This window comes from Carassius carassius, chromosome 1 (assembly GCF_963082965.1).
Source record: "Carassius carassius chromosome 1, fCarCar2.1, whole genome shotgun sequence".
NCBI classification, from domain to species: domain Eukaryota; kingdom Metazoa; phylum Chordata; class Actinopteri; order Cypriniformes; family Cyprinidae; genus Carassius; species Carassius carassius.
Window position 1 is genome coordinate 7,505,411 of NC_081755.1, and position 15,213 is coordinate 7,520,623.

The 15,213-nt window shown below is 37.7% G+C and overlaps 1 protein-coding gene across 2 annotated transcripts; it reads right to left on the reverse strand.

Annotated features, from left to right (window-relative positions):
* Positions 1-4,140: 4,140 nt before the first annotated feature.
* On the reverse strand, positions 4,141-14,943 carry LOC132140184 (gastrula zinc finger protein XlCGF7.1-like). Of its 2 annotated transcripts, none has more exons than XM_059549002.1 (3): positions 14,853-14,943; positions 14,170-14,321; positions 4,141-5,261 (listed from the first exon to the last, which is right to left on the reverse strand). In XM_059549002.1, the coding sequence occupies exons 2-3, from the start codon at positions 14,252-14,254 to the stop codon at positions 4,471-4,473; spliced, it is 876 nt and encodes a 291-aa protein (XP_059404985.1). In that variant the 5' UTR covers positions 14,255-14,321; positions 14,853-14,943; the 3' UTR covers positions 4,141-4,470. The 2 variants fall into 2 exon arrangements, with proteins under 2 accessions (XP_059404985.1, XP_059404977.1); XM_059548994.1 differs by lacking the exon at positions 14,853-14,943 and adding an exon at positions 14,653-14,802.
* Between the last annotated feature and the right edge of the window lie 270 nt (positions 14,944-15,213).

Consider the following 15,213-nt stretch of genomic DNA (forward strand, 5'->3'; position numbering starts at 1 on the left):
AAACGATTCAGTTCAATTTGGTGAACTGTTTCAAAAAGATCCGGTTACATTGAAAGATTGGTTCGCGAACCGGAAATGACAAACTGCTTTGTTTTGAACTCTCTCTCACAACAGACACGGAAGAGAAGACAATGCTGAATAAAGTCGTAGTTTTTGCTATTTTTGTATCAAAATGTATTTTCAATGCTTCAAGAAATTCTAACTGACCCTCTGATGTCACATGGACTACTTTGATGATGTTTTTTCTTACCTTTCTGGACATGGACAGTAAACCGTACACACAGTTTCAATGGAGGGACTGAGAGCTCTCGGACTAAATCTAAAATATCTTAAACTGTGTTCCAAAAATAAACGGAGGTCTTACGGGTTTGAAATAACATGAGGGTAAGTTATTAATTACATAATTTTACAAATTGGGTGAACTAACCCTTTAAAGCAAAAGGAGCCCCTACCAAGTATTGAGTGTACGTAATTGAACATACTTTCCAGAAGGCCAACAATTCACCATTTTTTTATATTATTGGTCTTATGGAGTATTCTAACTTGTTAAGATAGTGAGTTGGTGGGTTTTTGTTAAATGTGAGTCAAAATCATCTCAATTAAAAGAAACCAAAGACTTAAATTCAGTGTACACAGACTGAAGTAGTTTAATACACAAGTTTCAAATTTTGAGTTGAATTACTGAAATTAACTTTTCCATGGCATTCTAATTTATTGAGCTGCACCTGTATATGTAGATCCTATTTTAACTATTCTGAATCTGATTGAGATGAAGTAGTCAGTAAGATAGATGCCTTTACAGACAAAGAAACATCTCTAGCAGTGTTGCCAACTGCTTTCAACTGAAAGTAGCTAAAACTGGTAGCTAAATGTCACTAGATGACATCATAATGGCAAATTCACTGATTTATACAAAGATGAATATAGATCAGTGGGCAAGATGAGAAGGTTTTTTTTGGGGACACTAAACATTTGAAAAAAGTCTAATAGCTTAATTGGCAAAATAGGTGTGTGTGTGTGGGCATGCATGATCTACAGTCGAGGCCAAAAATATTGGTAAATATGTTCAAAAGGCTGTGAAAACTCATCTGCATTGTTAATCCTTTTGGACTTTTATTTAAAAAAAAATCACAAAAATGTATCCCTTCATTGGATAATAAGAATTTAAAACGGAGGGAAATATCATTATGAAATTAACGTTATTCTCAAATACTTGTTGGTCACAATTATTATCCCCCCTATAAATGCTTATGAGTAAAATATCTCTGAAGTATATTCCCAGTCATATTCACAATTTTGAGCACTCCAGCATGATTATAAACATGAAACCATCCAGCTCTGGCTTCCTGTTTCACAGAAATATAAAGAGAAGGGAAAACAAAGACCAAATTCCCTTAATCATTCATCACAATGAGAAAAACCAAAGAATATATTTCTGATGTGCAGCAAAATATATTTGAGCTTCATAAATTGGTGAAGTGGCTTTAAGAAAAGACCAGTGAAAATTCCCATTAAAAAATGTGCTCTTTAGCAGCAAACACTCAAGATGGGTTTGGTGAACACAGAGAAAAAAAAGTACCCTATGTGTACAAAGAAATATACTGCTGTATTTTTGATGTTGCGGGCCTATATTTCTGCTGGAGGTCCTGGACATCTTGTTTAGATACATGGCATCATGGATTCTATCAAATACCAACAGATAAAAAATCAAATTGTGACTTACTCTTAGAAATCTTATAATGGGCCATGTTTGGATCTTCCAACCGTACAATAATCCAAACACAAACCTCAAAAACAAAACAGAAATGGGTCACTGAACTCAAAACCAAACTTCTGCAATGGCCATTCCAGTCCTCTGACCTGAACCCTATAGAAAATGAGAGGAGTGTACTGAAGAGGAGAAGCACCAACATGGAGCTGGGAATCTAAAGGGTCTGGAGTGATTCTGGATGAAGGAATGGTCTCTAAACTCTTGTCAGGTGTTCTCTAACCTCATCAGGCATTATAGGAGAAATTATTTAGACCTATTAAACTGGCAAATGGTTTAAAAAAGTATTGAATAAAAGGGGCTATTAATTGTGGCCAATGTGTATTACAGTAAAAAACATTTCTTTCATAATGATATTTCCCCCATTTTAAATTCCAATGAAAGGATACATCTGTGTGAATTTTTTTAATAAAAGACCAAAAGGATTAACAATGCAGATGAATTTTCACTGCCTTTATTGATCATATTTACCAAGGGGGCAAATAGTTTTGGCCTCGACTGTATATATGTGTGTGTGTGTGTGTGCAGTATATGTGTGTAGTGTGTATAATCATTGTATGTTTGTGTGTGTATGTTCTGTTTATGCAATTTCAATTATTCATATATTTACATGTGAAAAATTACATCTGAATGTATTTTGCTTGAAAATGCACTAGTTAAAAAAATATTTTTATTTTAAAGGGTTTATAAAGGTGTTAATAAATGACTTATAACTCATTTACAAATTCATTATAAATAATTGATAAGCAGTTATAAATGCATTAATAAAAGGGTTATTTTGACGCAATACATGTCAAATAGTGAGACATTTTTAGGGCGAGTAACACAAACTATGAGAGAGTCTAGTATGAAAGAGTTTGGTAGATGGATTACTACTGAATCATGGCAAGATGTATCTGAAGTAACAGGTACTAACGAGAAAGCTAGTGCCTTTTATAATACTATCTTGCCTGAAATCGACTGAAGTTTACAATTGAATACAGTATAAATGTATCCCTCGGACAAACCATGGATCACTCCAAAGATCAAGCATTTAATCTGCTTGAGATAAAAAGATCAGGAAATCAAGTGCTCTATCAAAGTTATACAGGAACAAAGTTCAAAAGGAAATATGTGTGGATAAAAAAATACTTCTACAAATCAAGAGTGGAAGGTAAAATAAAAGGTAGTCCGATGGGGTGGGAGAAAAAAAATTATTCTCAGATGCATCGCGATTCTCTCTTCCAACGATTCTGAATCGTTTTCTGAGCTTTTATTTTTCCTCTGCACATGGCACATGTGCACGCTACAAACAAGCGCAGCAGCTTTATTGCATAGTATATGCATCGTGAGACACATGCCGATTGCTGGACAGTGTGTGCTTCCACCCGCTGTTATTTCAGCATTTTACTTTAGAGATGCTTTCATTTATGCCATTTGGAATGCAGTACATATTAAATTAAATTAAATTAAATTAAAAATGTAAAAATTAAATAATTCAATAATATTAGATGCATGAAACAAATGTACTGACAGACTTTCACTTTCAGAACTTTATGTATTGTCCTGAAGCTTGCGGCTGCAGTCAAATGCACTTGGATGTCCAAATACTTTTATACAAAAATTGATGTAAACACAGTTATGTTTTCAAAACAGGAACAGTTGAATTAGATTTGTGCATTAGTGTTAACATAACCTAGTAAAGCTGCCACTGTTTATGATGTCATCAGTAATAATCAAACAGCAATAACACTGAATGAAAAAGAAAAAAGCACAACTTTGATTGTCCGTGAACTTTCAGATATTTAAAGAACACTTATTTTAAATAAGTAATCATTTTGGTCTTACTTTATATTGTGTGTCCGTAACTAGATGTGTATGTAGTATGTAACCACAGTGCAAGTACACATTGGTACATAGTATCTTTTATTTTTTTGTTGATGAATGAACTGATTTAAAAAAATTAAGTTTACCACTGGGACTTCACCAGCAACAGAGTCTGCAGTTTCATGTAGTTTCAAATCCACCGCTATAAAAGACTGCTGCTCTCAGTCACATCCACCAATCTAGTTTGAAGAACCAAATTATCCAGAGATAAATTATCATGATGATAGTGACGTGATATACAGCCAAGTATGGTGACCCATTCTCAGAATTCGTGCTCTGCATTTAACCCATCCAAAGTGCACACATAGCAGTGAACACAGACACCTGGAGCAGTGGGCAGCCATTTATGGGGAGCAGTTGGCGGTTCAGTGCCTTGCTCAAGGGCACCACGACTTGAGCAAGGCACTGAACCCCCAACTAGTCCCAGGGCGCCGCAGCATAAAAGATCTGACACCTGTCAAATCATCTCAGACGTATTAAGTGAGGTATGAAGAATGGACCCATGATAATCAAAACCAAATATACGTTTTATTTTGGTAGACTATCCAAGACATAAGCTGTAAAGGTAAAACCTTATTCTGAGAAGCTCATTTACATGCAAAGACATGCACAGAAATAGCAGGTTTTTGCTTCCACTCAAAAATGGTAATTCTCAGAGTGATATAATCAATGATCTATGGGGCATTCTGAGCTGAATCACAGACACATTTTGGGGATGCCTATTAAATGACATCTAGTAAAAAAAAGGGTATAATACGTTCCCTTTAATTCCCAGTAATTTTGCCATCACAGAAAATGGAAGATAATGACCAGAATGCATCATTTTCTACAGTATATTACTTTTTTAATAGAAAACAGTGTGCTACTGATGGGATTGCAACTGACATTTCAGGTCCATCTGGTTTGTGAACAATGTGAACTCTTTTGTGCATTGTAAGATTTACTTTACATCTGAAGCTCTTTCCACACTGATCGCATACGAATGGGTTTTCTTTAGTGTGGTCTCTCAAATGGGTGTTCAATGTTGCTTTATATCTGAAGCTCTTTCCACACTGACAACATACAAATGGGTTTTCTACAGTGTGGTTTTTCAAATGGGTGTTCAATGTTTCTTTATGTCTAAAACTCTTTCCACACTGTGGACGTATGTAGGGTTTCTCTCCACAGTGATATCTGATGTGTTTTTTAAGAAAGTTTATTTGATTGAAACCTTTTCCACATTGAGAGCAGGTGAAAGGTCTCTCTGCAGTGTGAACACTCATGTGGTCTTTAAAGTGACTCCTATTAGAAAAACTTTTTCCACATTCTTGGCAGGTGAACTGCTTCTCTCCGGTGTGAATCCTCATGTGCCGGTTAAGGCTTCCTTTGGCAGTGAAACTCCTTCCACACCGTTTGCATGTAAAAGGCTTCTCTCCTTTGTGAATTCTCATATGGACATCAAGGTATGCATGGCTAGAGAAAAACTTTCCACACTGAATGCAGGAGCGCCTTCCATTTTGTGTGGATGTCTTTTCAGTCACTGAGCAACCAGAAGTTTTTTCTCCATTTGTGAAATCAAAATTTTCATATATATTTTGTTCTTCCTTTTTATTAAATTCTTGACACTCCTCTTTCAGCGGCATCAGGTCTAGGGTTAAACCAGACAAATTTAAGTTAGTAATAACAAAAAACAACAGACATCAAAACAAGGTCGGGACACACCAAGCTATTGGTCAACGTCAGGCCGTCAGTGAGCATCTGTGTAAGACCTTCATTCATATTTGGAACATAAATGAAGATATTTTCGATGGAATTTGGAGCTGTCTAACCCTGCATAGTCCAGAAATGTAGCAAGGAAAATGTGACAGCAGTGGTTCATCCACAATTATTCGAAGCTACAAGAATCTCTTATATATAAGTATATTAAACAACACAAGGGTAATGACATCATTTTCTAACCCTTAAAGTTATCAACATAACTGATATTCAAAATTGTTAGCAAAAGCGCCTTTGCATATCAGTTTCTCCTTTTGAATGATAAATAAGTACTATTAAAAGCTCCTGATATAGAGAGCTACATCTCATAAAGGCACAGGAAGCATGTGTGGTTTTGCAGTTGGCTGTAGTCTGAGTGATGTGTTCAAGTACAGCTTTTTATTTCAGTTGCTGCCCACACAAGGCAACAACACTGTCTGCTTTTGTTACTGCTAATTCATTTAAGTTGGCTTGGTGTGTCCTGGCCTTAAGTTAAGTTTGGTTGTCAACATTTTTTGGCCCAGCCACCACCTACCCAAACCATGGTTTGTTGTGGTGGATCTTAGGGAATCTTATTTTCTCATATAGACTGTAGAAGACCACAGGACGTTCCTCAGGTTCACTTTTGTGAGCATAGTGTACCAGTTTTGAGAACTTACATTCTGCCTGGCAGTAGCACCTTATATGTTCACAAAGCACATGGATGCAATTATGGCTGTATTTACACTGCAAGGTTTAATGCATTGATTTGGTTTTTTGACAATACCACATTTTTTTACCACATACACAGTCTTGTAAACTGTTATCGCATATCGGAGTTTACATTATTCCTGACCCCCAAACTTATTCTATTTGTGATGACTTTACTGTTGCCATGGTCGACCTTCGGGTATTGAATTTAAAGTACTTATATAGTTCACACTGAGCTGGACCATGAAGCAAGTAATGTAGCTACAGTCGAGGCCAAAATTATTAGCCCCCCAGGAATTTTGTAACATTTTCCTAAAGATCTTTCCAATGTTTGCAGCATTGATAAAACTGAATATACTCAAACATTCACCAGTGCCATTTAGTAACTATTGGTACATTTTGGAATATAAAATATATTTTTAGGCTTGCTTTGTTTCAAATATAGTGAAAATGGGGTGGTCAAAAATATTAGCCCCCATGTGAATTTTTGCTTTCGAAACGCACCTAAATTAATCAATCAGTTTTCAAACCACACCTGTGCAGTCAATCATCATAAAAGGACTCCAAGGAACAGGTCACTTGAACACATTATTGGGAGAGTCTACTATTACTCACCATGCCAAAGACAAAGGAAATAAGTCTTGAGCTCAGAAAGAAGATAGTGTAGGTTCATAATAAGGAGGAAGGCTATACTGCCATTTCCAAACATTTCACAGTGTCTAGAGCCGCTGTAAGTTGCATCATCACTAAGTACAAGGAAAAAAATTCTGTAAGAAACAAACTTCGTAAGCACAAGATTTCAAGAACTCTGGAGAGGAAAATAGTCAGATATGTCAGCAAGATGACCCGGACATCTGCCAAGATGACTGTTGTTGACCTGGCCTCTTCTGGAGTTGATGTTGCAAGGAACACAGTTGTGAGGGCTCTTCATCGTAGTTGGCTTCAGGGCCATCATCCCAGAAGAACCCCTTTACTCAAACAGTGGCACATCACAGCCAGACTGAGGTTTTCCTATGCACATTTGAAAGGTAAAGATCAGTTTTGGGAGTCTGTGCTTTGGTCTGATCAGACTAAACTGGAACTGTCTAGGCACATGGATGTTGTTTATCTTTCAGAAGAAAGGGTGAGGCCTTCAACCCTAAGAACACAGTTCCCACAGTTAAATATTGTGGTGGGAGCATCACGCTGTGGGGCTGTTTTGCAGCCTCGGGCACAGGGAGCCTTGTTCGGGTCCATGGCATCATGAAAAAATAAAATTATGTTGACATTTTGAGAATGTAGAAATCTGCTCGTAGTCTAGCCTTAGGTCGTCACTGGGACTTCCAACAAGACAATGACCCAAAGCATACATGGAAATTTGTCCAACAGTTCCTGAAGGATATCAAAACCAAGGTTCTGGAGTGGTCCGCACAGAGCGCAGACCTCAATCCTACTGAGCATCTATGGCGAATTATCAAAGTGAATGTCCATGCTTGTAAACCAATGGAAGAATGGGCTAATATCCCTAAGGAGACCTGTTCCAACCTAGTAAATAACTACTCCAAGAGGTTGTTGTCAGTTGTGGCTCAGAAAGGGTACACTATTGACTATTAATGACCAGGGGGCTAATAATTTTGGACATCTCATTTGTGCCCTTTCTTGTTTCAACTCACTATTTCAATTAAATATCCTAATTAAACTTAGTGGACATTTTGTCTTTGTTATTTTGGAAACAAATACACTATAAAACACTTGATGTTAATTGTCATTTCCATGGAGAAATCAAAAGTTTTGTCTAATTTCATAAAGGGGGCTAATAATTTTGGCCTCAACTGTATATGTGAATGTAAGCCATCTGTAAAGTTGTATAGCTGAAAGTGCATCATAAATAAAGTTATTGGGCCTCATTCATGAAAGGCCGAACAGAGATAATTTTTCGGTCAATCATTTGTTTGTCAATCATTGCAGAGATTTGAAAAACTGTTTAGCTTTGATTAAAACACAGCGCTTGTGATTGTCACTTCTTACCCAGCCATCCAATCAATGGAAGAGGGGCAGTGCAATTTCTACACTGACCAGATCCTAATTGGACAACAACTGAACAACAAGACTGTTTTTTACGGTAAATGTTATGTTGAAATGTTCACAAGTTGTACGTTTTAATGAGACATTTCATTAAGTTGTACTGTAGGATCTGTTATAAAATAGCTTACGTCTATGGTAAATGTACATATTAAGTTCACGTACCCGTTGAGCACGCTTCCATTTCTGAGATCAAATCATAAAAAGACAAAATAATTACTTGATATCCTAAATTATTGATGTGTTTTGTTACTATATACCTCCTTTAATTTTAAGTCAATCTGATCATTGCACATTGAGATATGAGTCTCCATCTTCACACTGTTTGTTGGCCATTTAGAAAAATGTGAAATTTTTAGATGTTTAAAACTTTATTTTATATCTTCAACTTATTGTAAAATTAGGAGATTAATGCTTAGACTTTTGCATATTATAACCTGGAACTTGGATGTTGGAAATAATTGCATTAGATCCAAAAAATTCTGTGCTACGCTAATATATGTTACGGAATACCAGGATAGGAGGCTGTAAGTAACAGAAACACAGTTTATTGAGGCACACGCAGAGGAGTGAGAAGTCCTGGGTGAAGTGATGGTGCTGGAGGCAGTGAAGAATGGATCCGTAGATGAGGGAGTTTGACACTGGAGGAAGAGGGTGTACCACACACACGCACGATGAAGACTGGGAGCTGCTGGAGAGAGGTAAGTAGAGATAGTTAGTCCTTAGAGTTAGCATACAGGTAAGACCTTGTCGCAAATGAGACCGGACGCTGACTGAGTGCGTGTATGTGGTATTTGTAGTGCTGAGGTGATTGCAGGTGGATGAGGATCAGGTGGGAGTGATTAGTATTCAGGTGAGGGAGTGCGCTGTGGTTGGTAGGAGGTGGAACCTGGCGTGTCTGTAACAGTACCCCCTTCCCCACGGCCCGCTCCCAGACCCTCTCGCTCTCTCTGACGTCCGAGGGTTCACCTGACCATGGGAGGAGCAGTGGTTGATAGCTGAGCACGCACTGGAATGGAGTGAGTCCGGTGGTAGGTTGTCGCAGGGAGTTCTGTGCGTATTCGGCCCACCCTAGGAACTGGTTCCAAGAGTTCTGGTGGCCATGGCAGAAGGTGGGATGATATCCGGAGGACAGACTGATGGCCACACCTAGGAATGAATTAAATGCTTTCCATACCCGGGAGATGAACTGGGGACCTCTATCGGAGACGATGTCTTCTGGAATGCCGAAGTATCTGAAGACATGGTTAAACATCAACTTGGCTGTTTCCATGGCTGTGGGCAGACCTTTCAGAGGGAGAAGACGACATGATTTAGAGAATCGGTCAACAATGACTAGGATGCAGGTATTATTGTCGGAAGGAGGAAGATCAGTGATAAAGTCCACCCCTAGGTGTGACCACGGGCGATTAGGGACGGGCAGAGGGTGGAGCTTGCCTGATGGTAGATGGCATGGACTCTTAGAGATGGCGCAGTCTGTACATCCATTCACGTACCTTCTGATGTCAGAAGCCATGTTGGGCCACCAGAAGCATTCTCTTAGCAACGAGAGGGTATCATTGACCCCCGGGTGACCAGTGCCAAGAGATATGTGAGCGGAGTGAATGAGTGGAGTGCGCAGTGTCCTGGGGATGTATTGGTGTCCCGGTGGGCAACCCGGCGGGGTGATGGTAGCGGGATTGCAGGGTCTCTGCGGACCAGGTAATGGGGCTAACAATGATTTTCTCAGGAAGTATGGTTTCAGGCTCTTCTAGGTTTTCTTCGGGGGCGTGACACCGGGACAGGGCGTCAACTTTCACGTTCTTGGCCCCTGGGAGATACGAGATGGAAAAGTGGAAGCGGGTGAAGAATAGCGCCTAGCAGGCCTGTCTCGGATTCAGCCTTTTGGCGATCCGCAAATATTCGTGGTTCTTGTGGTCTGTGAGGACTAGAAAAGGGTGTTTGGCTCCCTCCAGCCAATGACTCCATTCCTCCAGGGCCAACTTAATGGCCAGCAGCTCACGGTTGCCGATGTCTTAATTCACCTCCGCTGGGTTGAGCTTCCGATTGAATTATTCGTTTGAACAGCTAATTTATTCAAGAATGAAGCAAGTGACTGTCTTTATGAATGGGTGATCATAAATCAATGTTACAATCCCCAGCAGCTGTTATTTTTGTGTCTTGTTTTGAGTATGTTGGCTATTCATCAAGGAACGTTATTGGTGGATCCTGAAGCGGATGACTTTAAAAAGGGTGGCGCTACCAACACTCGGGGAGCTCACTTTGGCATTTGTTTCTGTGGCATGAAGAGCTCCAGATTCCATCTTCGTCAGCACATTACCAACAGCTTTGTGGTTGTTTGTTGTTTTTTCTTACTATGTGATTTATCCGGTTTATTTTAAGACAGTCCTGGGAGTGTTGGGGGAGGTCAGCCATTTATTTTGATCTAATTTTGTGATGTGTTTTTGTTTAGGGAGTAAGGGCAGTTAATTTGTCCTCAACTCCCATTGTTCGCACATGTCAATAATTACAAATAGATTACATGAAGCGGGACTAATTTAATCTTGACAAACTATATATCTTTATAAAGATCTAAGCCTCAAGCTTCGACAAAAGATCGCTGTTTTTCAATGGAAAGCTTCTTAACTTAAAGAATGTATTTGCTAGATTTGTGTAAGCAGTACACATCAAAACATGAAGAATGAAAACGCAGTACATACCTGATTCGTTGTAATAACGAGTCATAAACACATCCACACATGTAAATCTTTGTTTAGTTAGGAAGATAAGGGCCCACTGAACAACATCTCATGGAGAACGTTTAATCCAGTGAAGCAACACGTTGTAATATGGATGATTATTCCTTTGTTTACATTTCAGTTCCTCAGGGACAGAACTGTTTGTGTCCGTTAAGTAATAACTCATGCTCAGAAAATGCATCTTGGTAGTAAAAAAAAATGGCATGGTTTTGTAGAGTACGGTGTCACAAACAGAATGAGATGATCCACCAAACAAAAAGGTGAAATATAGGTGGAAGATTGTTTATTTAAATTCTGGCACTCTCTCATGACGGCTCGTGGTGCACTCTGACGCACCTGTGGAGGCAGAACTTAGCGATCGCCTTTTTATTTTATTTTTCAAAAAACAAAAAAATTTATATATCTGTGGGCGTGTTTTATGTTGAATGTGAATGTATCTGCATGATTACCATCTGTTTGAGTGCAAATCAGCTCGCTATTACGGTGTAATCATGGCTATCGATGTGAACTCCATCTATATTAATAGAGTGTGATTTAGTGACTTTATGGCGCATTTGTATTATAACCATCTCTATAACTGGCCATCAGCACGTATTTTTATTGTAATTCATTGTAAATGCTGAATTTTTAGCAATATCAGGATGTTATGTAATTGCTATACAAAGTTAAATCTTTTTTATTTTTCTTACTCAAATTTTTATAACTGTATTTTTTTAGTGCTCAAATAAATCACTTATATGATGTCTAGGTTTCTGTCTGGTGTTTTACAAATTGAAAAAAATATGCAGTGGTATGTTTAATGACTAAAATAGTTGCAGCCTTCAATACAGTTGGGAAATATTTTTTTTATATTTGGGGGGGGGGGGGGGGGGGTGGCTAGACAGTCTCAGAAAATTGGTTGCAGGAATCTCATTTTTCATTGTATCTCATTCACATTTGAAGTAGAAATTCATGAGACATGTGACTTTCAACCCATTACTTTTCAACCCAGGACTGATTTCATGTATTTTTATATCAAACAGGTTAATAAATATATCTGAAAGTGAAGTAAAAGTGAAAGTGACGTGACATTCAGCCAAGTATGGTGACCCATACTCAGAATTTGTGCTCTGCGTTTAACCCATCCGAAGTGCACACACACAGAGCAGTGAACACACACACACACTGTGAACACACACCCGGAGCAGTGGGCAGCCATTTATGCTGCGGCGCCCGGGGAGCAGTTGGGGGTTCGGTGCCTTGCTCAAGGGCACCTAAGTCGTGGTATTGAAGGTGGAGAGAGAACTGTACATGCACTCCCCCCACCCACAATTCCTGCCGGCCCGGGACTCGAACTCACAACCTTTCGATTGGGAGTCCGACTCTCTAACCATTAGGCCACAACTTCCCCATAAACAGGTTTATCCCCATATCTAACAGGTTAATAAAATATTTTGGTGATCTGTTTTGGTGACAGAGAATGTTTGAACCTCAGCCGCTCCAGCAAAAGACGAAGCCTGGAAAACTATCAGCTTGGATTTTTGGATCGTGCTGATTAATCTGCAAAACTGATACATCGGTCAACCTCTAGTTTTCACTACGTCTGAGACACGCTACCGTTCCCAAGACAGACAATCTTAAGAGTGATTACAATCATCTGGGTTTAAATCACGCTCAAATTGATTTGATTTTGACACAATATTTACACTGAAGCTCACAGCAGGCGGCTATGATAAGGAGCTTGACATTTCACAACCAGGCACCGAATGCAGACTGGCACATTTCGTTTTTCAGAAAGCATGGCCTTCTTTTGATGCAGGAACTATTAGAGCCGTTCATGCAGACTCGGGAGAGAGGTGTTGTAATTAGTGTTGTCACAGTACCAATATTTCAGTATTCGATACCGATTTCAGTGAAAATCCATGGCTCTCGGTACCAATTTCGGTACCAAAGCAAAACACAAAAATATGCTAATTTTAAAAAAAAGGGATGCCATTCTTTATACTTATTTACAATTGTGTTCAAAGTTTTTTTACAAGTAATATAATTATGAAAAACAGTAAACAAATTTCACCCAAATTTAATTTGTCTTTTAATTAATGCAATTTAAACACATATTCTTTTTTGGTAAATAAAGGGGATTTGCTATTAAAATTACAACATGGAAGAAATATTGTGTGATTTCTTTAAAAAATAAAGTTGTATGAATTTTTTTCAACAGTAGTAGCAGTATCACATACATTTTACTAAATAATAGTAATATTTCTAGCACAATGCCTTTATGTGAAAATGAACTTTTATTTTGATGGGTTACCGTGAATACCTTTAAATAGACATAGGTTTTACTCAAATGAAACGGTAAAATGCTTGTGAAGTGACTCAGAACAGTTCTGGTGATGTTGTTTATGTATTTATGTCCTCAGCAGATGCTGAAATTACTGCAAGCGTCATGCGCTTCAGTCTATGTAGCCATTGATTCATTCACACAGTGACTCATATTTCAGCCAAATTTTGCGGCTTAACATTTACAGATTCTGGTCCATATGGAAATTTGATTTGATTAATTTATGCTAACTTTGACAAATTCCCTGACTGTCCATATTAAAACGTGAGATTTAATTTTCATGACTGGATTTTGAGATTCCGTCCACGTTTTCTGCTTCAAGGAAATCATAGCACTGTATGCGTCAAGAACCGGGTTGATCGGTTACTCAGTACCCTGGTACTGTGACATTTTTTTAGTACTGACTTGGTACCGAAGTACCGGGTCTTTTGCAACACTAGTTGTTATAATTTTATTTGAACAACTTGTACTAAAAACAATATCTTGTGCAGTAAAAATGTCTGAATGTAGAGTTTAATAGGTACGTTTAACCCTATTTGATGTCTGCATTTACATCTACAAGACGTATTTTTTAGATTGTTTGATCATCTGCAATACATCTATTAGATGTTTCCCTTTAGATATTAAATAGACATCTATTAGATGATTTACAGTGCATGCAAGGCTGACATCTTTTAGACATCTGTCAGATGTTTGTAGACAGCAGATGCAATAAAAATGTCAAATATCTTAATGGAGCACTTTAACATCTCTAAACAAACTTGTTATATTTGTAGATCTAATCAGGATTTTATGGTCAGATCCGTTTTCACTCTCAGACCATTTAAAATGGTTTTGACACTTTTTTCAGATGTTGTTAATTTGACAGAAGTTGTCTCAGACTGGTGCTAATATTATTAAAAGATAAATTTACATCTGTATCCCAACTCAAACTCTGTACTTTACTGTCAAATATATTATTTTTTCAGATGAGTTCAATGAAATCCAACCTGTTTGTTCCTCAGTATCTTCTTGTTTCAGACTCAATGTTTCTTCAATCTTCACATCTTCAGTCTCCTCTTTAATAAAGGCCATCTTTATAAACAGTGTGTCATGAATCTCAGCTGTTTCACCAGTGTTTGTTTCTCTGTGTGTGGACAATCTGTTTAAGATGAGAATAATTAACAGAAAGAAAATTAACCCAAACTAACTCTCTCAGCTGAACAGTTTCAGTCAGTCACTTGTAAAAGAGAGAGAGTTATTCACCTTAAGACAAGAAACAGCAACACTAACGTTACAGATTAATAAAAGAATTAAGAAATTACAGACACTTCATAATTGTCGTTTTTATTTGGTAGCCAATTTAATAATTTGTTAGATTTAATAGTTGTTTCGTAGAAGATGTCATTACACCACATTTGTGTTTGTTTTTATCGTTTAAGTTACACTTTTTTGGCAGCGCGAATAACTGAATCATATCAATAAAAAGACACTCGAATAGTTTCTCCATCATTTGTTGTCGGCGGCTGAACTGGTGTTTATTATAAACTGAGTCTTTCACCGATTCATCTGAGCTTTACTCACACGATAATGACAGATAGAGCAGAGCTGCATTAATTAATAGTAACTTTACATTGTTTGTAAATCTATAACAGCTTATATGTCATTATTTTAAATGTTTAAAATCACAAACCTTCGCTGATCTGAATCACAGAAGCAGGAGCGCGGCGCCGACTTATTACGTCACACCATCAAGCCAAAATAAAAGTCCCGTTCAATTTAACAGATAATGAAACTTATGTATTCAGAGTTTTATTCTTTTTGAAAATATATGTTCAAACAAATCATGAGTCATTGTGTGAGATTAAAGGCTAAATATTAACGTTTAGGTACAAAAAGTTAGGAACCTTTTCCTTTTATTCTCTTCCAAAAACGACATTTTTGTCATTTTTGTTTGATGCATTGTCCAGTGTTTAATTTAATTTATATTAGGCTTGTCAATAAAACAAAAACTTTATAAGGGACATATTATAAAAAAAATGCAATAATCGACT

What these genes read in the sequence shown, in the direction of transcription:
- LOC132140184 (XM_059548994.1), bottom strand. Translation starts at nt 14,672, where the DNA reads ATGATGGAGAAACTATTCGA. An exon ending in ATGATGGAGAAACTATTCGA is followed by an intron (nt 14,322 to 14,652) that starts GTGTCTTTTTAT and finishes CATCTTAAACAG; the next exon opens with ATTGTCCACACACAGAGAAA. An exon ending in AGATACTGAGGAACAAACAG is followed by an intron (nt 5,262 to 14,169) that starts GTTGGATTTCAT and finishes GTTTAACCCTAG; the next exon opens with ACCTGATGCCGCTGAAAGAG.